This window comes from Lottia gigantea (assembly GCF_000327385.1).
Source record: "Lottia gigantea unplaced genomic scaffold LOTGIsca_90, whole genome shotgun sequence".
NCBI classification, from domain to species: Eukaryota; Metazoa; Mollusca; class Gastropoda; family Lottiidae; genus Lottia; species Lottia gigantea.
Genome location: NW_008710951.1, coordinates 545,186 through 568,456, shown reverse-complemented (window position 1 = coordinate 568,456; position 23,271 = coordinate 545,186). Strand labels below are relative to the sequence as shown.

The 23,271-nt window shown below is 32.1% G+C and overlaps 4 protein-coding genes across 4 annotated transcripts; 1 reads left to right on the top strand and 3 right to left on the bottom strand.

Moving 5' to 3' along the window:
• Positions 1-640: 640 nt before the first annotated feature.
• On the bottom strand, positions 641-889 carry LOTGIDRAFT_134398 (hypothetical protein; the record flags this gene model as incomplete). The annotated part of the gene is made up of 1 exon (XM_009068500.1): positions 641-889. The coding sequence occupies one exon, from the start codon at positions 887-889 to the stop codon at positions 641-643; it is 249 nt and encodes an 82-aa protein (XP_009066748.1).
• Positions 890-1,214: 325 nt separating this feature from the next.
• Positions 1,215-1,673, bottom strand: LOTGIDRAFT_55775 (hypothetical protein; the record flags this gene model as incomplete). The annotated part of the gene is made up of 1 exon (XM_009068462.1): positions 1,215-1,673. A coding segment is annotated over one exon (459 nt), but the record flags the coding sequence as incomplete, so codon positions are not given.
• A 3,352-nt stretch (positions 1,674-5,025) lies between these two features.
• On the top strand, positions 5,026-6,433 carry LOTGIDRAFT_134399 (hypothetical protein; the record flags this gene model as incomplete). Its single annotated transcript, XM_009068499.1, has 3 exons — positions 5,026-5,178; positions 5,590-5,743; positions 6,246-6,433. Coding segments are annotated over 3 exons (495 nt in total), but the record flags the coding sequence as incomplete, so codon positions are not given.
• Positions 6,434-10,162: 3,729 nt separating this feature from the next.
• LOTGIDRAFT_197880 (hypothetical protein) lies at positions 10,163-22,185 on the bottom strand (the record flags this gene model as incomplete). Its single annotated transcript, XM_009068498.1, has 25 exons — positions 10,163-10,259; positions 10,372-10,425; positions 10,858-10,929; positions 11,169-11,216; positions 11,494-11,609; positions 11,756-11,804; positions 12,787-13,044; positions 13,403-13,688; positions 14,022-14,164; positions 14,602-14,767; positions 14,951-15,045; positions 15,819-15,938; positions 16,235-16,303; positions 16,818-16,946; positions 17,390-17,461; positions 17,671-17,733; positions 18,068-18,263; positions 18,651-18,730; positions 19,082-19,351; positions 19,635-19,718; positions 20,023-20,241; positions 20,582-20,651; positions 20,926-20,982; positions 21,504-21,589; positions 22,126-22,185. 25 exons carry the CDS (start codon positions 22,183-22,185, stop codon positions 10,233-10,235), a joined length of 2,889 nt encoding a protein of 962 aa, XP_009066746.1. The 3' UTR covers positions 10,163-10,232.
• Between the last annotated feature and the right edge of the window lie 1,086 nt (positions 22,186-23,271).

Here is a 23,271-nt window from a genome sequence, read left to right as displayed (position 1 = left end):
TTATCTTTAATAAAAAATAAAATGTATATTAATTGCATATATATCTTAATGCTATCCCTTGACTTATTTCTATATACATGTACTTTGCTACAAATGTTGTCTAATGGATATGAGTAGAATAGTTTACTTTTCAATATACATGTCATGTTTAAAGTTGATTCTCGTCGTTGATCAACAGCATTCAACGTCTGCACCATTTTGTATTAGAAATCTACAAATTCTCATCCTTCCACAACTGGCGACTATATGAAGAGAAGTCTGGTCATATTTTTTTCGATGGTCTATATTGCACCCTTGTGGGATACACAAAGTCAGTGAACAATTGTCATATTCATCTTCAACTGCCAAATCGGCAACATTTTCATAACGCAACACTGGAGTTTCCTCGCTTAATCCCCGCTATCAAAGGGGTTTCTGCCATCTTTGTCTATTGTGTTAACTTCTGCCCCGTTTTCTATCAAACAGAGAATGATGTCTTCACAGCCAGTCAGCCGCTAAAGTGAAGGGCAGTTCTCTGCATACTATTCCTATGATGAATATAACATCCCATTTTGATTAACGTAGTTGCGACGTTGAAAAACTTTTTTTTCAACACACAGTATTAGTGCACATCCTTATCAACAGACACATTGACTCCATTTTAAATCAGAAGTACAGCAATTTCATCGTGTTGTTTCAACAATGAAATAAGAAAAGGAGACTGCCCTTTACAATCTTGAGAATTGACATCGGCTTCCTTTTTAACCAGAATTTTTATCAATTCTAGATGCCCATCAAAAGCGGCGGGGTGGAGAGCAGTCTGGTTCAATCTGTTTCGATGATGAATATCACACCCTTTGTCGATGATTATGGTCGCAACTTTGGGCCATTTATTTTTAATACACAGCATCAATGTAGAGTCCCCAATATCATCCATAATATTTATATTGGCTCCATTTTCAATGAGAAATAGCGCTAAGTCTTCATGTGACGGCTCCTGTAATGAAATAAGTAATGGGATTGCTCTTCGCCATCTACAGCATTGACATCGGCTCCCTCTTTTACGAGAGTTTTAATCAGTCCAAGTTGACCACTTATTGTGGCCAGATGAAGAGCAGTCTGTTGAAATCTGTTCTGCAAATTCTATCAGTTAGTGTTGTCGCAATTGTGAATTTTCTTTGAAAGATTAAAATCATTAGTATAGAGTTGCCATCTACATCCAATATCTGTTTATCGGCGCCATTTTCAATGAGAAACAACGCTATATCTTCGTGCTGATTGAATAAAGCAATCAAAAGAGGTGATTGTTGTCTCTGATCTAAAGAATTCACATCGGCTCCTTTTTGTACCATACTTTTTACCAATTTTAGATGCCCAACATAGGCGGCGAGATGAAGGGCATTGCGTTTGAATTTGTTTCGACAATGAATATCACACCCTCTGTTGATAAGAGTATTTGCTATTATGAAACTTCTTTTTATGACGCACAGCATAAGTAGAGAGTCGCCATCACGATCATCTATATTTATATCTGCTCCATTTTCAATGAGAAATAACGCTACCTCTTCGTGTGGATTAAATAAAGACTTAAAAAGAGGGGAGCGATTTTTAGAATCCAGAACGTTGACATCAGCCCCTTTTACATTCAAGTGTTGTACTTTCTCAATATCGCCTTGATATGATGCATAAAGTAGTTTTCTCGAGATATTCCTTTTGGGCATCTTTATCAACTGTTACTATAAAACCATCTGAAAATACATTTTAAGAGGATGTGAATACATTTGTCTAAATCAGGGTTTTTTAACCTGGGGATCATTACCCCAAAGGGATAATTAAGGTCAGTCTATTGTTTCCAGACTATATTATCCGACATTGAACATATTGCAGACAAAACCTACGAAAAAATCACGAAATAGTAAGGATTTATAGGGGGAAGGGGTAATGCAATTGATTAAGGGGTAATAGACAGAAAAGGGTTTGCCAATATTGAAACCTATATTTCTTTTAATTCTATAATCCAATATTAAAATTGACTATCTTAATTTGCCAAGGAAACTTCTATTTATTCTAAAAGCCTGATTTGAAATTTACTTTGTTTCTCTGATACTTTCTGTTCAAATATATTTTGGCAAAACTTTTTTTTTTCTTTCAGAACTAAAATTAACAGAACTTAATTGAACAGAACTTAATTGAACAGAACTAAATAGATCTACCTTGTAATGACTGTCCTTTCAGATATTTGCCAGATCAAAGTGTATGGGTGATTTCAAAATGTCTACATATCGAGTCTCACCCTACACGCAGAAGGTTACATAGGAGGTGATCTACATAGGTATACTAGAAGATTTTAGGGGAATCCCCTATTGATTCATATCTGACGACATAGGCGATAGAATTACAAGCCTTGTATCATGTGAATTACACTGAGTGTTTTTGTGCACAAAAAAGGGATCAAAGGAAGGGTCCTTGGGAAATATGAGAAATATGAAGTATTCATTATACATGTAGGTGCTTGTTTTCAGGTAGGTTCGCTAAAAATAACATAGATGTTACCACAGACATGACACCAATGGTTTCGAGGGGTAATATAATGTGAAGACTTAACTTCAAATATATCCTTTTTTCCGAACATATCGGGGTTTGATGAATCCGACTTAAATAAATAGGTTTAAAACCCCTTCATCTTCAGTTTTTCTGTCTCTAGATTAGCCGACAACAACTGTCAAAATACCTATCAGGTTATTTTACTTTATTTTATTTTACTTTTTTTTTTTGGCTTTGGGGGTCACACTGTGTTTACCTAAGCGACCCGTCACTTTAAACCAACACGTGATACTTTTATAGATCATGTGACAAATTTGGCGGGAGTCGCAGTCAACACGTGGTGTGAAAGTAAACAAGATAGAAGTGAGAAACAAAACATCAGCAAAATGTCATGTGAATATGAACAAATTCGAAAGAAAAACATCGAAGATAATAAACGGATTCTTGCTAAGCTTGGTCTCATTAATCCTGTAGGTATTCTTTTTTCTTGAAGGCCCAATATAAACCTTGATCTAAACTAATACAGAAACAGATAGATTTGACTATATTATTAGTGCGCTATGTTGACATGGAAAAAGCTTCTAGTGGTTTTGTCCGTGTACATTAAAGATCCATCGGCAGTCGGAAATTTAAAAAGAGTAGCCTAATGCTGCTGTTCTGGCAAACTTTACCTCATTGCACACTGCATGGCATTGCCAGTCTTCTTAAGTCCAATTAGTGCCTGGATGTTTTGCTAGTTTCTGTAACTCAATATGAGGTAGCCCTAACTCAATAATACTCTAATGAGTTTGTTTCTGCACTGCTGTATATTTTATTTTACTGTGCTTTTGCATGATGCATTCACTTTTTCAAAAAGTTTTGAGTTTACGACAAGTGTTGGTTGTACATCTCTTTTCAGTTCCGTCCAATTCAAAATGTAGTTAAGAAAGGAGTTAAGAAACATGCACCATTACAAAGTATTTTACCTCGCCCTCCAAAAGCTAAAAAGAGGCCAGCACCAGATACAGTTGAAAGTTTAGAAAACTCTGGATCATTAAGAGGAGGCCAGAGAAAATCTGCAAGAATACAGGGAAAGGTAAGGATAACTTGTCTAAGGATTCAACAAAAATAAAGCAAGGGTTCGAAATGGATTGACACTAATGAAATTAAGAATTTTGGCATGTTTATAATTTAGTATTTACAGGGTTTCTCAATTAAATTATTTTGATTATTAATCGATTATTGATTGGTAGTCTGCCATTGATAATCAATCTTAATTTTGTAATGGCTACCCAGTCCTTATTAGAATGGGACTAGGGTAGTGAATTTGTTACATTGCAATGGAGATCATTAATGAAACTAATTGTAATCTTATATTAATTAGAATGGATTAGACATCACAGTCATATTTCAAACTTACAATTATTGCACATCTTCAAATTCCAGTGATATATTTTATTATCTAGGCTAACAAACCAAAGGATGATGATGATTATGTACCAGATGAAGATGAACTCAGTGATGACGATGATGATGATGAAAGAAAAAAACAGAAAATTATTAAGCGAATGTCTATACCAGTTGAAGCTAAAGTTCCTAAAAATAGACCAAATTTTTATGGTGCTGTTGAAGGTTGGTATATTTTTTGTCCTGTTTATATTTATTACATTTAAGTGAATTTTGATTGCTGAATATGCATCTGTGGTTTACCAATCACCTAATAGTATTTTAAAAATCAGTCTGAAATTGACAGCAATTATGGCCTCAAGGGGTGCGCTCAATTAATTGTATAACAATAATATGATCATATTTTTTTTTCAGATGTTGATGTAGGAACTGTTTGGTTAACCAGAATGGAGTGTTGTAGAGATGGTGTTCATAGGTAATATTGTCTTTACATTCTAAACTAGCAACATTTTTAAAACTGATTTCATATGCCCTGTTGACTCTCTGAAGAACTCTTGTTTGCAAATCCCTAAGGAAAGAAAGTATCACTCTAGACAAGAGAGCACCACTTAATGACAAGAAAGGACAACTTCATTACATGAAAAGTGTGAACCACTTAATGACATGAAAAGAGAGAACCACTTAATGACATGAAAGGACCACTTCATTACATGAAAAGTGAGAACCACTTAATGACATGAAAAGAGAGAACCACTTAATGACATGAATAGTGAGAACCACTTACGACGTGAAAAGAGAGAATCAGTAAATGACATGACAAGAGAGAACCACTTAATGACATGAAAATAGAGAACCACGTAATGGCATGACAAGAGAGAACCACTTAATGACATGAAAACAGAGAACCACTTAATGACATGACAAGAGAGAACCACTTAATGACATGAAAACAGAGAACCACTTAATGACATGACAAGAGAGAACCACTTCATCATATGATTGTACCACCTAATGACAAATGTCAGTTAAATTATTTATTGTATCTAGTTCAGATATTAAAATGCATTTCTGAAAGAAAGTTTCCTTTCCCATGACCTAATTATTCCATTTTATAGACCACCAGTATCAGGTATTCATGCTAGTGGTGATGATGGAGCATATTCTATAGCGTTATCTGGTGGTTATGAAGATGATATTGACCTGGGTGAATGCTTTACTTACACTGGAGAGGGAGGGCGTGATCTTAAAGGAACAGTCAATAAACCTAAGGTGTGTAATTTAAGTTTATTTTGATTTCATTCCAGACCAACTGTAGCTGGGATCCATGGTGGTGCCGAGGGGACGTATTCCATTGCCTTGTCAGGAGGATATGAGGATGATATTGACCTTGGAGAATGCTTCACATACACTGGAGAGGGAGGAAGAGATTTAAAAGGAACAGTTAATAAACCAAAGGTTGGCGGCCCCTTCCTTCTGGATTCTTACATATGATGGCAAGATAAAAAAGCCTTGCTAAAATAACTGATTTGAAATACGGCACAAAAAGTAGCATGAAAATTAAGAATCCTTTATAATTATAATGCCCATTTTGCAATGCTTATTTGGGAATTTATACCTATCCAATAAGATTGGGCAGTTTCTGAAGTTTCACTGTTATTTGATATTTAATTTTATTTTCAGAATTTACGAACAGCCCCACAGTCTAAAGATCAGACTCTAACCCGTGGTAATTTAGCATTAAGTATAAGTTGTGATACAAAGAATCCAATACGTGTTATACGGGGCTACAAATTAAAAAGTCAGTTTGCTCCTGATGAAGGCTACAGATATGATGGTGAGTTTAGACTTCATTTATTTCGTATTTATGGAATATTTGAAAACATGTTATTCACTTGCCCACCTTCACAACTGTATTTAATACCTTGACAACAATAGCCACCTTTCTCTGTTCACGCATATTTGTAAATGCTGCGATTTGATTGGATTGTATGATAGCGATTACTGCCCCTGACTATATGCGCAAAAAAAATGTTGAAAGTCTCTCTGTCATGGGCCCTGATTGGCTGTATTCGTTTGTATATACAATCCCTTCAAATTGCTGCATTAACAAACATCCGTGATACAAGATTAGTGGCTATTGAAGTCCTGGAAAAAATAAAGTTTGTAATATCTTGACATTGTGAAGACGTCACTTGCCATATAGAAGGTCAAAAATTTTATCGATCCAGAAACCCAGATATCTGCAGAAGGATTTTTTCTGTGTAATATTATTTTGTGTCGCTGATCATCTTATCTAGAAGATTTGACCAGATCTAAATCTAGTTGATTATTTTTAGGTCTGTATACAGTAGAGAAGTGTTGGTTTACTACTGGTATGTCTGGTTTTGGAGTTTGGAAGTTTGCTCTTCAAAGATGTCAAGATCAGGCCCCACCCCCATGGACTGTTACACAGGTATTAAATATCAGTATATTTTACTTGACAAATCATGATTTTTTTCATCCTCTGCGGCTCATTATTAAGTAATTGAAATTTTTGCAAATGATGACTTTTAGTTAAACCCCTTGTCGACTTTCAACAGTTGTGAGTGTCATCTGAATCAAGTATAAAATTCTTATGTTTTGAAAGCAACTCCTGCACAGATGTGGAGAGAGGAGAAAATTCTATCACATGTTATAAAGGGGTTATAAAGATCAATTTTCAGTCAGATATCTGTGGTTTCTGTAACTATAGAAATATTAAACTGTATATGACGTCACTATTGCAAAAACTGCAAATAAAATAATAGCAGTTAATGGCAATAAATCTGTACATGCAATACAATTCCCTCACCGAAAGTCTACCATAAAAGGCCTAACTGAAAATTGAAATTTGCATGGATTATTAAGCTTGCATTTTTGTTTCCCTAGGGTGAAGAGGAATTACGAAAATCTCCTTCTAAATCGAAATCCAAGAAAGATAACTCTGATGATGAAAAAGATACAAACAACAATGAGTCAGAAGAAAAGGTTAAAGAACCAAGTAAACTATCTCGCAGTGAATCTAAAGATTCTACAGTATCAAAAGCTGATTCTGGTATTGAGTCAGATTGTCCAGTTCCTGAATCTCAAAGTTAAAGATACTCTACTTCCTTTTAGTGCTATAGATAGATAGATATTTTCCTCTAGTTTTGTGTTTAATTTCTTAACTATCAGTATTTCAGTTTGAGTTAAATTTTCAGCCAGTTTTACTTGCTGTTGAGTTTGTGTTAAGTCTAGCATGCCACCATTCTCAGAAATTCATTCTCCAAAAATGATACTATAAGTTAACTGCAGCAACAAATTTAATATGAATTAAATTTCATTCCATTTTCAAAAAGATATTTACATAGATTTTTAACTTCATTTCATTGAAAAAAAATTCATTTGAAGAAACACTTTTGTCAGTTTGAATTATTATTTCTCTTAATGAAGTCTTTACTAATTGCATTTGTTGTATTTTTAGGGCTAATTTTGAAAAGTTTGTTTTTTGTTCAAACCAAATATATTTTCATTCCATTTTCATGGTATTTCATAAAGATATTTACATAGATTTTTAACTTCATTTCATATCATATCATTGAAAACAAACTCATTTGAAGAATCACTTTTGTCTGTTGTTATCATTATAATTTCTCTTTCTGTAGTATTATTTGTATTTCTTGCACTTATAGGGCAAATTTTTCATTCCATTTCATCAGAGTTTTAATCATTCATTTATATTAGTAAAATCTAATGCATGTAGGACTTACTGGTATCCAATGTATTCTGTATTGTTGAAAAGCTTTAGCTTGCCTGCTTATTGTAAAAACTTTCATATGAAAATTTTCATAATAGATTTTTTGAATAATTTCCGTTATTTTTGCAACTGCTTAATGATTTTCCCTGTAGACTATTTCACATAAAAAAAAAACTAAAAAGAAAAACAATCATGAAGGCAAAGTATCAGTGAACTGAAATGTTTTGTATATCCTTATGTTTAAAAGTTTATAAGTTTTAATTGAATTATTCTCTAATTACAGAAATTGTATAAACTGTTTCATATTTCATCAGATTTTCATATTAAATTTGTATTTTTCCATTTTGTTTTGATATGAACTCATGAAATGTTTACAGCTGCTTTAGGTTATTAAATTTCTTGTCATATTCCCTCTGGTAGCCTACTCTTACAGCTAAACCATTGTGGATATATCCACAAGCAAGGCTCTGGTAACAGATTACTTGCCTGCTTTCCAGGATCGTATGGACCACTGAGGCTTTCAATTGATATTAGTCCTTGTTTCAGTTTCCCATTTAAATTTTGTGCTCAATTAGAGTAAATATAGAGTTTTTAGTCCTACTTTTCTGCACCTAATGGGCTTATGAAGATGGCCAATGCCATGGAGTGTTCAATGAGGGAAATTTTGGCAGACAGCGGCATTAACCTCTTTCAACTGTGAAGGGATCTTCTGTTTTTGCATCATTGATGGGAAAATCAAGTTCATTTGGACCTTTGCCTAGATTGACCTCTGGACCTGCAATTAGCGGGCCACCACTACTCCTGTTGCTAGAGTAAAGACACATTTTATGCATGCTAACACAGACAACTTAATGCATGGTAGGTTTTATTCCTTTCATGCATGCAAATTATTCCATGTCTTTAAGGTCACAATGTAAATAATATTATGTCTTTATTATTCTTCACATTTTTAAGCTGTTTCATTCAATCATGTACAATAATAATAATATTAATAACTTAAGCTTTCAACCATCAACAAGATAATTATAATACAATAATATAACAAATATACAATTTATATCTACAGGGGAGGTGTTAGTAACAGCTACACTTTCATTTATTTTCAATGCAAACCCTAAAAAACTTATCTATAGTTCTATCATCATTTACAAACTTTCTGAAGTTCTATCATTTACAACCTTTCTGAAAAGTCCATAGTATATATCCAGTCAAACTTTGCTCACAATTTTTTGAAAATAGGCCTTAGTTCAATATAATTCAAATTTCTAATAGTGCAAGTGAGAATTTCAATGCAATAGAAAAATTCAAAGAAAGTATCAACATTTTTACTTATAAAATCAGAAGTAAGAATTGATATAAAACTGTAGTTTTGAAAATAAAGTTATTTTTACTTTTCTATTTACTTGACAAAAATATTACATTTTCATCTAATAGAATTCCTTGAAGGGAGAGATGTGCCATTATGGGCAGTTGATTTGAATGTTGAATATATGTTAATAGTCTTCAGAAGTACTAGAAATGTAAGAAAATAGCATAATTCCTTTAAAAACTAGGAATTTTACTCACTATTTCTATATATGTCTTTTCTATATATCACAGAGACATCATTTTGACATTCAAACATCGAATATTCTGGACACAAATGGATTTGAAAGCTCAAATTTCCAGGGTGAGCTGTGAACACTATTATTGATTGGCATAACTAAAACAATTGCCGTTTCTGAGACTAAGATACGATTAGTCAAAAAAATGGCGTACCTGTACCTTTAACTTTGTTAATAAAACAATATAATTTCATCCAATACATCAAAAGTCCTTTCAAAATCGATCATTAAATTCCTCTATAGAGAGGATATTAAGGCACCTTCTAATCAACAGATCCAAATACCATTCTAAAACACTTGAATCTATAGACAAACACATTGGACAATACAAAATTAATTTACACATTTAAAGGTTTAAGTTAGGGGCTCAATTCATTCATTGTGGCCAAACATACATATTATAACATAATATTTTCCCAAAACAATTGTGACGTGGGTAACATACTAATGTCCATTATGCTCTTGAGGCACAGTTCATATTGCTATGAATAAATTTAAGTTTTGACTAAATAAATTGATACAGAATGCCATCAAGTGACTGTTTTACCATATAATGCCCTCAAATTGAATATTGTTTTAACATTGTGCTCTATTATCAGGCAGTCAATGAACTAACAGTATATCTATGGATTCAATTAGAAGCCAAGATGGCTATGTAGTAGTATTAACAGAGCTATTATTTATATATTAATCAAGATGCTGTAAGAAAACAAAGGTTTTGTTTGCAAGATATAAGCAAATTTTCCTTGATGATCCCAAGATGTGTTTTCATATCATTAACAGACAATGTGATGCAACAGAATGTCTTTCTTTTCTGCACATTGTAAGTAATCGATATACACGGAGACATTATACATTGTAAGAAGAGATATTTTGACCATGGCGCCAGTTTTCTGGACAAAGGGAAAGATAACCACTAATAAAATGCAGTATAGTACAATATATACACTTTAAGTATCTTCTGGTCATGACTTAGCCTTGGTAAAAAATATCTGAAATGAAAAATGTTCAATAGATTAAGAAGGGAAAAATGTTCATCAACTTGCTTTAGAGTCTATAGCTGTCAAATATTATACAGACAAGAAGAGATGGATTTTCACTTACTTTGTGGTAATTTCTGAATGTTTTACTGTCTGTGCGTAAGGCTTGACAAAACTCCTACAATAAATAAATAAAAATCAAATTTAAATAACAAACGAACGTTCTCATTTGTTTACAAGCCTTGAATATCATATAAAATAATCACTTAAGGAACATCTACTACAGGCTGTAGTAACTACTCTGTTCTTGACCACTTGATATCGACTAGACCCATGTCATGTTCACTTTTCGCTACAATAAAACGTACATCCTTCTGCGATTAGCTAAAAATAATTTGGACAAGAAGCGTACATCATGGAATTTTATTTTGTATAATCAATGAAATGGTGACAGTAGCTGCAATCAGTTCTTTAGATGGTACTTGTATACTCTTAAGTATTTTTGGCCATTGGCTACTAGCTGTGAAGAACACATTTCCAAAAGCAATTAATGTTACTTTGAGAATGAGAGAATCAAGCCATTATACAAATATAAGATATTGAAATTTACCTGTATGAGTTCTGGGGGTATATTTAATTGTGGTAGATATTCACTTTGTAAATAGTTTATCACTTCATCACCCTACAATATAATAATATACATTATACATTGATGATAAATGCTATGTTTTTATTGAAATGATGAAATTTAGCAATACAATATTGAAATGCAAAATGACAAGAACCACAGTTTTCTGGTTGGATATTAAAGTAGTTCAAATAGAAGTTATAAGAGTTCCTGATACAAAACACAAACAAAAACCTTCATCAATGCATACAAATCTATAACTGTGGTTAAAATATACAGCATTAAAATCTTACCCTTTTATCAACAATAGTTTTCAAACATAATGCACTTTCACCTAATGCCTAAAAACAATAAATAAAACATTAACAAAGGATTTCTATGTATAGCATTCTTGTATACCTAATACAGAACAGTTCTTTTGAATATATAACAGTAAGTAGTTCATTTACTTTAGCTCAATTAACAGAGCAGTATTAATAAAATTGTAATATTTTTGCTTGGTTATATTTGGTTAACTTTTTGACCAATGAGTGACGTCATTTGGTTAAGGCTGCTTCACCAGCCTCTAATATTATAAAGGGTTCAATAAATTGTAGAGAATATAAGAATTGATCTTACCAGAGCAGTTTGACCATCTGTTATATCAAAAGTAGGTTTAAGAGGAGCCAGGAAACAAGCAGGTATAATACTTTTATACATAAAATCTGTAAATCCCATTACACCATTTGTTCCTCCTACAATTATATAAGAAAAAGTTTACACACAAAAGTCGCGCCATGTTATTTATGATGTATGTAAATGAAGTCTGGTACCAAATTTCTTTAATTAAGTTTGACTATGATGGCTGTATAAATTATAATAATCTACAATATCAACTTACCCCATTCTTCAATGAGTTTTCTAAATATATTAAAACATAACTTCTGACTCTATAAATAGATAAAATACACCATGAGAATATAGCAAATATCAACTTAATTCTTGTTAACATGTTTAGTTTTACATCTTACTTTTCTTTCTGTTTAGGCTAATAAGGACAGGCATACGCCATAGAGTGTGCAATAACTGACATTTTGCATGGATGGTGGCATTAGCCTACTGTAGATATCCAACTGTCAACAGTTATGTTATATCCAGAGAAGACCTTTGATTTATGGCATTTGTGAGAATCTGATCCCCTTGGATTACATACAGTAGAAACAATAATAAGAGACTACTCAAAGGAATAATCCAAAACGGTCTCTTAATGGAGGTGGTCTCTGAGAGTGTAAATACATGGGCACTGGTGGCGTAAGGAGGGTGGTTGCTTATCAGTCAATAACTGTCTTGAAAAGTTGTAGAAGGGGACTTTATTGTGGTCGTATACTGAAGGTGATTGCTTAATAAATTTGGTCGCATGATCAGGATGAACTGTATGTCATTTCAGAAAAAATTGTTAGTGGTAAGTCATGTTAGATTTTGACAAAATTGTTAGTGGTAAGTCATGTTAGATTTTGACAAGATTGTTAGTGGTAAGTAATGTTAGACTTTGACAAAATTGTTAGTGGTAAGTAATGTTATGTTAGATTTTGACAAAATTGTTAGTGGTAAGTAATATTAGATTTTGACAAAATTGTTAGTGGTAAGTAATGTTAGATTTTGACAAAATTGTTAGTGGTAAGTAATGTTAGATTTTGACAAAATTGTTAGTGGTAAGTAATGTTAGATTTGACAAAACTGTTAGTGGTAAGTCATGTTAGATTTTGACAAGATTGTTAGTGGTAAGTAATGTTAGATTTTGACAAAATTGTTAGTGGTAAGTAATGTTATGTTAGATTTTGACAAAATTATTAGTAGTAAGAAATGTTAGATTTTGACAAAATTGTTAGTGGTAAGTAATGTTAGATTTTGACATATAAGTTTGATACTTACAGGGGGGTCTTGTAGTTCAACAGCACCTTGTATTAGTGACATTAGAACTTGATCTAAATTCTGTCCGGCTTGAGCCTTTAAAACATCATACACTTGATAAGATACAATGGTAGATAAAAACTGAAAATAGCCTCGTTCTAACATCTTCTTTTCATTGGCTGCTATCTGATCACGTTCATCTGTTGGTGTTGATATTACACGAAATATTGTACTCACTAATGGCATAAATAGGTTATTTAGAAAGGGAGCAATATCAGTCTGAAATGAATAATTGATCAAGAATTACACAAACCCATTAAAAAAATCTCAGATTGCAAAGTATGAGATGGTCTGTAGCCTAATGTGTTAGGGTGTTGGAATAATTTTAGACATCATTTGCTAGGTTGTGTTACAGTATGATGTGAGAAATATGATGACCTTGAATAAGGCATCTTTCCTCATTATTTCCCAGTTGTAAATGGGTATAGATAATCCGGAATAGATCAATGTCAAGAGGTTAGGCCAAGGACCAGCAGGTATACAGGATTATAATGAACCTAATGTTCTCTTGGTTTAGGTTTGTTTCTTTCAGGAAACCAAATTTTATTCTTAATTAGTACAAAAAAGTTGAACTTACCTTAAATTTCATAATAAGTTGATTAATAAGTGGTATAAAATCATACAGTTCCTTGGTTTCAGGATTTTTTAATAAATTCTCTAAAGCTATAGGTACATAGGGTAATATCTCCTCTCCTAGACATACTACCATACGATGCATATACTGTCTGACACCAACATGTAATATAGGACGATGTACTGACGCATTTAAAGCTTGTAGAAATATTTTCAGGAGTTCTGTGAATATTTCTACACAACCAGATTGTTTTATGGTCTGTTGACTAGAAAATCCTTTACTTGTTCGACTGAAAAAAAAATATAAACAAAAAATAAAACATGGATTTTAATAGAGTTTAATTATTACAAACTGATATTGATTATCGATGACAGGCTACTTATCAATTATCGATTATTAATCAAAATATTTGTATTGACTCATCTTAGTATAGCTACACGGGAGATTTGAGGTATAATCTATTATAAAATGTTAATTAATAGAAATTATAAATCCAGTTAGTTTATATCAAACTTAAGCAAATGTTTTTCAATTTCCATGTTAGATTTGAACATTTTTATTGCTGAAAACTATTTTCAAACACAAAGAAACAGGTTAAACAATACATATGATCTATTCCTACCTTGCCAGACCCATAGCATTATTAATACACCGAGCATAGGCTAGTTGTTTTTCTTCATCTGTTTCTCTATTTAACTTAGTTAATAATCCTTCAAATTTACTAACAATGGGTGCCAATAGGTTTCTCATTAACTCCTGTTTTTTCTGAAAAGGAAACAATAATTTTGATAATTTAATGATTTAAGTGAGAAACTATAACAACTGAGGTTCACAAAGGAACTTTTCTACCAGCTGATCCTTGACTAATGCTCCCGTTATTTAACTTTCCTGGATTATCTGTACCCATTCACAGCTGGGTAGACCTGAGTTATGAGAGAAGAGACTTATTCAAGATCATTGAACTTCCACACACCAAACTAGATTAGAAACCAATAACTGTAATGTAATCACGCAAACGATATCAGGTAAATATTCCGACACTCTAACCCATTACGCTACAGCCTATCTTAAAGGTTGTTATTTTTTTTTTTGATTATTTTGATGGGGTTATGCAATTCTTGATGACCAAGATTAGAACCCATGACTACTATTTGTTTCCTACCATACCAAGCAAATGACATCAATGATACTTAATGACCGACCTGAGGAGAGAAATCACTAGCAACCACCAAAACACCAGCTGTTTCATATATAAACAGTTGATCATCATCAGATAGTAGATGTTGGTAGCCATTATCTGGTGTATTTAATGCCAATAAATCATTCATTCTCTTTAATACATCTTCAAGATACGCATTCATATGTTGCCTGCAAAAAAATGAAAACAAAAATAACAGAACTTGCATAAAAATTCAGTGGCGCCTTTAAAAATAAATTGAAATCCAAACTATCAATTAGAAATTGGTGTCACACAACAAAACAACTATAACTACATTAAACTCAGCTTTTTTCATTGGCCCCATCAAATCATTAGAAACATAAATCACCTACCTTAAACCTTTTACGAATCTAGAGAAAAGATAGGAGGCTCGGCTTCTCACTTTACCAGACTGATTACGAAATCCTCGTTCATCTAAAAATGCCATCTAAAATAAAAGTTGAAAAGAGTTGAAATTGAATTAAAAGTACAAAAGCATAATAGACCAGGAATAATTTGAACCAATGAGAAACGATAATTATTTCTGCCTTTTCTGATCATAACTGTCAAAACAGTAGTGCTGGGTATCGTCAATCAAGCCACAATATGATATATATCGCGAAACAAGGATCTCGATACATATCGCGATATGGGATGAAAATTAACATTTTATCTTCAAAATTTCTATATATTAATTTATAACTTTATAACTGTGATATTTGGTAATATAGTTGATAGAAGTGGTTAGTGTTCACTGTCTTATAAATAGTTACTACATATATTAATTTATAACTTTATAACTGTGATATTTGGTAATATAGTTGATGGAAGTGGTTAGCGTTCACTGTCTTATAAATAGTTACTATATATATATTAATTTATAACTTTATAACTGTGATATTTGGTAATATAGTTGATAGAAGTGGTTAGCGTCCACTGTCTTATAAAAAGAATTGCAGTGAAAAAAATCGTAATAACATAAAACAAATAAAAATCCCAACTTTTTATGGAATAAAAGGTATCGCCAAGTATACAATATGCTTTTCGTGGCAAGTTGTATAGCCATACATTGATTCACCGACATATCGTGCCAGCACTACAAACAGATAATTTACCAAAGAAAACAACATTGGTAACATGAAAGTTGACTGGTCAAGTGTCAAATTTGTTTTAGGGCCGTACTAACTTCAAGGTAGAGATAGAATATCATTATTTACTTACTAAAACTTCAGGGATATGTTCTGGTTCACATTGAAAGAATTTATCATATCTTACAACAGTTTCAAAAAATTGTAACAAAATACTGGTATGTCCATGATAGCTAACTCGACTTTTTATTAACTAAAAATACAAAACAAAATATTCTCAAAACGTTTACATTGTCTTTAAACTAATCAAAGATGTATGTAAACCAATAACAAAATATTAAGAGAAGCATAATAAATGACAAAACACTTAGTAGTTTAGGCATGCTCTTACATTGGTCAAAAATATGATAATGAAAGCATGTTTCAGCTATAAAATCCTCATCAGGACCGCTGTTATAGAAATGAGGATTAAAATTCCAATAGATGGTGCAGATGATGAGCATCCTGCACTCATGGCATAGAGTTTTCTGATCAAGGAAGATAACTCACCAGTCTCATCATTTCCTGTAAAGCAGACGCCTTGGATGGATTACCACTAAAATGTTGACCATGAGATGTCTGTAAACAATAAAGTAGGTAGATATGAATATTTTACTATTCCCAAAAGTTACTGCTTCTAGCAAATTAGGAACATCTACCACTCTGTGATTGGGTGTTCAACTTGGCATCCATTTCAGAGAGTTCACACAGTTGATATAACTTATTTTGAAAGCATCATTCTTCATTAAATGCATTTCTGATTTTTCAATGTTTGTTTCAGTGAACTTTTTGAAACCAGACCAAAAAGCTCAATGGTTGAAAGAGGTGGAGATTTAGAACTTAGATTTATACAGTATGACAGAAGATTGAACATTTAATGAAAATATTAACCAGGCTTCAAAATGACACTCTACATAATCCAGTTATCATAGAATCAGAGCCGTATTCTTGAAACGATCTTAGTGCTAGGACATCCTAAACCCAGTGTTAGAAGTTAAGACCCTAGCGCTACGATTGTTTCAAGAATACAGGACCTGGAATTGATAAATTGTTAACCACAGAAAGTCCCTAAGAAATGAGTTAACAAACTTACAGGGACAGCCTCTCCTAACATATACATTAAACAAACAGCTATTTCTACATCTCTAAAATCAACAGACTCCCAGTTAGGTAGAGTTCTAGTTACTACATTTAATACATTACTGATGAGTAGATCTGTATCCTGAAAAAAAATAACATTCATGTTAAACATTGTCATTGGGATAAAACTAGCTGTTACAAAGCAAGATACTCCCCACTCTGAAGATCTGTCTGATGGTGCTCAAAAAATGAAAAGATCACATAATAGAACTATAGACAAATTTGATAAAAATACGACAAACACTGTGGCCTCTATTGAGTTCACAAGCCACTTGTGGATGAATGGATGGCAAAATACACCTTTCTATGTGGGCGTACAAAAAACTGAAATGTCTCTCATGTAATTTGCAATTAAATTTAGATGATTCACATAAATGCTTTTTTTGTTCCTTGAATTTGTGTTATCTGTATCTAAAGTTGATTTTTTCTAATTGCACTTGATCATTTATCATCTGTTAACCCTTGCTATTAAACTTCCTAACATACCCTAATAGATCAAGAAAAATCTAACATATCATAACTTACTAATAGTGCTAGATTGTTGAAGATAACTTTTAGTTGTTTTCTGTATTCTAAAAACATAGCTTCATCTTCTCCCTACAACAAAATAAATCAAATTTAATACTTAATACAATAGAATACAGTCAATGAACAATATGGAGTTGTCATTTTCTATCTATTTTCTATTAAACAATTGGTCAAATGAAAACAATTTAATCAGGGACAGATAAGCCACAGACAGGTTGCATAACAAACTATAAATCTGGATCCATCTAATAGCTTATACTTAAATATTCTAGACTGACCTCTTCTTCAAAGTTATAGGAATCATCATATTTCATTTTTGATATTATAGTATACAATAACCCCTGGAAATAAATAATAATATATCATATCAACATACTTGTATATTGTAAATTCTTTGATAATTCATTTGCTATGTGAATAGTAATAGTGACATTAATCAACAATCTGCCATATCAATTCACTGGATGTATGATCAAAACTTTTTGAAAACTATGATAAGTTATGTTATGCCTATATTTTCATACAAATTTTTTATAATCATGGTGCAAATGAAGAACAACTTTTGTTGTGGATGAGATTCTTGGTGCCCAGGTCCCATCTATAAAGGTCAACTAACTTAACAATATTTTGGGATTGGAATAAATTTGGGATAGGGAAATCCTAAATTCTACTCACCTCTACATTTTCTCGTTGTCTAGGAGAAAGGGGAACAACTTGTTTTAATAATGCAATATAATCTTGAGCAAATCCAGTTACTTCCCCTGATACATGATCATCTTCGTCACCGAGAAATCGTAACATAAATGGTACTTTATTCTCTAATGACTGAAGAGTTAGATTAGCATTTTCTTGGTCGTTGCCTTTAACTAGCCTATAACACAAAATACCATCATCAAAAAATAAATTATGCTACCATCTTGTTGGTAAATATAATTTTGCCTTTAGAAGCTGGTATTTAATTTCATATCAAAATAATCTCCAAAATTTAGTTTTGAAACGTTAATTATCCTTAATGGTTAATTTTAACGAATTGGCAACATAAAAAGGAAAAAAAATTGTCCTCTGTCCATAAAGGGACATTCAAACGCAGATAATTCTGGACACACATAGATTTGAAGGCGCAAATTCCGACGGTGAGCTGTGAACACTATTACTGATTAGCTCAGCTAAAAAATTCCAGTTTCTGAGACTAAAGTATGATTGGTAAAAAAAATGGCCTATCTGTCCCCTTAAAAACATTGTATAGCAAAATACTTACTTTTGCCAAGCTATAATTAAACTAACACCAATACCATTGACAAGTTTTGATAATTTAGAAAGGAAATCTCCATCTTCATCCTGTAATATAATAAAATAAATCAAACATCAAACTTTGTTAGAAGACACACTGTACATGAAAATTTGACAGAGCAATGTATTGACTGATGTTCAAAAAGAACAAATTAACTTTGAGCTTTGTAAATTTTCGTGGTTTATAGGAGTTAATATGATCAAACTTACTTTTAACCTAATGCTAACTGTCAGTCAAAATGTCACATATTTATGAAATATTTAATAATTTAGAAATATATTAGCAAATGCTGATTGGATGAAAATGTTGTTTGGGTTCTAAATTGGTTAAAATTCTTAAAACAAATCATGATTGACTACAAGGGATGAATTAACATTAAAAAATTTGTCATAACTTACCTCTGAAGTATTAAAAACACCCTGGGCTTCAATAAGATTAACAAAGGTATCAATTAATTTAGTTTTAGCCACTGGATCCATTCCTTTAGACATAATATCATATATACAATCACAGACAGATTCTCTTATTAATAGTTTATTTAAATAACGTAATAATATTGTCACAAACTGATCATTAGCTACTAGATTAATATCTATCCAAGACACATATTTTCCAACCACGTCCAAACAACGACAGGTTATTTCTGGATGAGTATCTTCATATCGAGTCTGAAAACAAAGCAAGATAACAGTGTCATTTACACATGTTTTATTGTCTGAGCCAACAACATAAGCTTCTAAAAGTCAAAAGACATAAAGCGAAAAAACAATCCTACCCATCAAGAATTCTGCTTTCTAGTAGCAGGCCATTAATAACCACTTTATCGAAGTGGCTATTGACTATTAAAAGGATGCCCTCATATATGATCCTTCAAAATCAAAGTTAAAATTCTCAGTTATAACATCTTGGTTCAAAGTTAATTTGGATTAAATATTATAATGTAATATTTACCATGATTTGAAACCAAGATTCAGCTAACTGTACAACATACTGATCTCTCATAGCATCTTTTATCATTGTATTACGAGCTGTCTCCTATAAAATACACATTGAAAATACACAATATGAACTCTGATTAAATTAACTTTTATTTGATCATTTCATGTTTTTTTCAATCAAGTTTTCACAATTGAAGAATGTCAAGTCAGGTTAGCAGGTTTAGGCAGGAAAGGATAATAAAGACTAGTACAGAATTTATTTAAATTTTCAATCTAAAGTTAACCATAAGATTCTATTTCATCTGAATTCATCTCGTTGTTATTACAATGTAATGAGAAACCAAAACGCAAAAAATAGATAGTCTTTTAGAGGCACAGGGAGTATACAAAATTAAACTTACATCTTGATTATGAATGACTTCTCTATCAACAACCTCTGTATCTATAGCTAATAATATTCGTAAATACATATCTACAGCCATAGGACCTAGGTTTAATGTTTGTAGTAAGTCTGTAAAGAATGCTGGCCATCGATGGGGGTAGTCTACAACATAGACTAACGATATCAACTGAGCTACTTTATTACGAATAAAATTCTTATTCTGAGTTCTTTCATCGCCCTGAAATATATTGAGTGAAAAATTTGAATACAAAATGCAACAAAAAATCTGGAAAAAATGAAGAAATGAAATTTGAATACAAAATGCAATGAAATCAGCTTTCCTTAACTTTATAAATTACAGTCTTGAATAGATTCTATACATCTCAAACAGATACAACCAATCTTATTTCAACTATTTTAGATTTTTTTTTTTTCATGGTTTTCAAGATCAATAGGACAAATGTTTTAAACAAAGTCTCCTTCAGAAAATTGCATTTATAAGACTGGAAGTGTTAGGTTTTTTTTTGAGACTGAAGTTTTATCTTTTATCAAGATAATCCAGGAATCATTTTACTTACCTCTATTTGAAGACATGCCATAACAAAAGATTTCACAACAGTGTGTTCATCAGAATTAGAATTAATATATCTAAAATAAACAAACATAGAACTAATCAATATTGACAGTACACTCCACTGTTTTCTAGGTTATATTCAACTGCATCCTAATTAAACCATGTTGTTAATTCACATATCACTACAGTATAGTATGGCTTTTTTTATCTTATTAATGCATATTTTAAACATGTAATGTAAAAGCCATTTTAACATCTGTTTAGTCAAATACCATTTAATATCAGCTCTGAGAGCTGTAGACAAGCTTTAAGTTCCAAAATTCAAGTTTCTAACATCAAATCACAAACCTTTTCTTTAGATAATCTTCAATAACTTGTAGACAGAAAAACTTGACATGATCATTTCTGAAAAGAAAAATGACTAATTAAAATACAATGAATTATTCAAAAATTAAATTATTGCAGTGCTGAGGCTGAGTTTATCTTTCTGTAAAGGATCTTGATATAATTATGAGTACTACTGAGTGTTTTTGCTACTGCATCTTCATAATGTCAAGTTATTACAAACTTTGTCTAATACCTTGACTGCAATAGTCACATTTGGAATACAGCCAATCAGAGCTGTCAACAGGTAGACTGTAAACAATTTGGCTCAGAATGTGATCAGGGGCTATGTATTCCCTAGCGTACAGTCCAATCAAATCGCTGTATTTACTTCTGTGATGCAAGAAATGAAATGAATGGAGTTTTACATCCTACTTTCAGTGAAACAAGAAATATGGATATTGCAGTCAAGTTATAAGATGATACTACTGTAAATCCATTTTTAAGAAGACTGTTAAGAACATAACAAAGAAATAAAAATAATAACAAGCCTACAGTCAGTAGTAGGTCTATGAAACTTAAGTCTTAAGTAATGATCTTACCCCTGATAATTGCCATTAGTAAATGCCTGAGCACATAACTTCCACCCATCTTCACATGCCTTTAATTCTTCAAAATACTGCACAGCCTGAAAATATATTCATCATGACCACAACATTTGGTGTCTATACTGAACATTACGTAATTCTGTATCATTTAATACAGTAGGTTTACCACTCTTTAGACCAAAATGTCTGCCTCTATTCCAGCCTCTAACCTAAACTCAAGGCTCATAAAGTCAGGTGGAACGAAAGTTACTATAATACCACCCAACCCAATTTACAGTTATCATAAAGGTAATTTAATATTATGTTAGAAAAAGCATATCTTCAATTACATGAGTGGAAAATCCCCATAAAACAGGGCATAGTTTTTCTGACTCCAGCCAATAACTGTCAAAATATCACATTCTGTCAAAGCAAAGGCCGGAATAGAAGCAGATGTTTATGACTAACTACTCATGGGCTACTATTCTTTGTGGAAAATTTTATTTAAATCCATCTTTGAGACTGTATGGAAAATCTTAAATTATTTAGGCTAAAACTTAACACTCAAACAAGCATTTAAATTGTTAATTTTTTTAAAATATTGAAGTGAATCAGTCATTCGATTTCATTTACTTACCCTGGCCTGTGATCCACTGTCTGTCAGTGAACCTAGCCCCTGTAAAGCCAATTCATCCATTTTGATTTTTATCAAATGCTTTATAACAAATTATTTCATCCTCAAAAATAAATATCGGTGACTAAATCATCGTTTTATTGTGGGAGTTGGTCCCAAAAAAGATTGCAGATGTTCACATAGATTCGACAAATTTGCACTAGAATTGTAACTTTTCTACATTTTTGTCAGCTTAACAACCATTTCACAACATCGCCAAGTCAGTTTTCTAATTGATCTGATAGATTTGATTGTTTTATGTCATTAAATACGATTATTTTGATTTCAACCACGTTTCATCACACCATGCTTGTTTAATGTACACAACCAACAACGTAGTGGACTACGTTAAATTCTGGACTCAGCAATCCAATGAAACGAAACATCATTGCTCATGTGATTTTATTGCACCATCAATATGTGAGACTTTTTTTGGCTTGACACCAATTCAAGGGAGAGAAAAAAGGGGGAGGGGGGGCTAGGTTTGTGTCCTTATTAAAAAAAAATCCTTCTAAAAACAACAACGATTTGCGATTTGTTTTAAGGTTCTTTAAAGTTAGATTGCTTTAAACCGTTGCTTATGAGCGTATTGTGACATGTACTCAAAATTTGTTTTGTTTACATAAGCTTGAGAAAAAAGAAGGATTTCTTCTGTATTTGATTTTTGTGTACACTATCTCTGTATTTCATGACGGCTACTTTTGATGTACATCATAGATAACGGTGGTTTTTGCCATTTGGCCTGTTATGATGAATCAAGCCTATCCGTTAAGAGCTCAGCCTCTATGTGAATACTTTCTTTCACCCGATACTTTAAAAGATTTAAACCTCTAATTTTCCAGTGCTGCGTCCATTATTACTCCAACAGACCCTGTTAATTATACTGATGATATAATCTACTTCGATAAGATCCGCCAATGACCGCGGAACAGTCCGCTTGAAATTTGTCTATACCTTTGACAACCTTAATATTGGAATATTCGGGGGTAAATATCATTTAAAATATTTCGTTTCAAAAAGGATTGTTTTTCAATCTACATTTTTAATGAACCACAAAATATTGTCGAAATTTTTTCATTTTTATTTTTTTTTACAAAATCATGTTGGGTT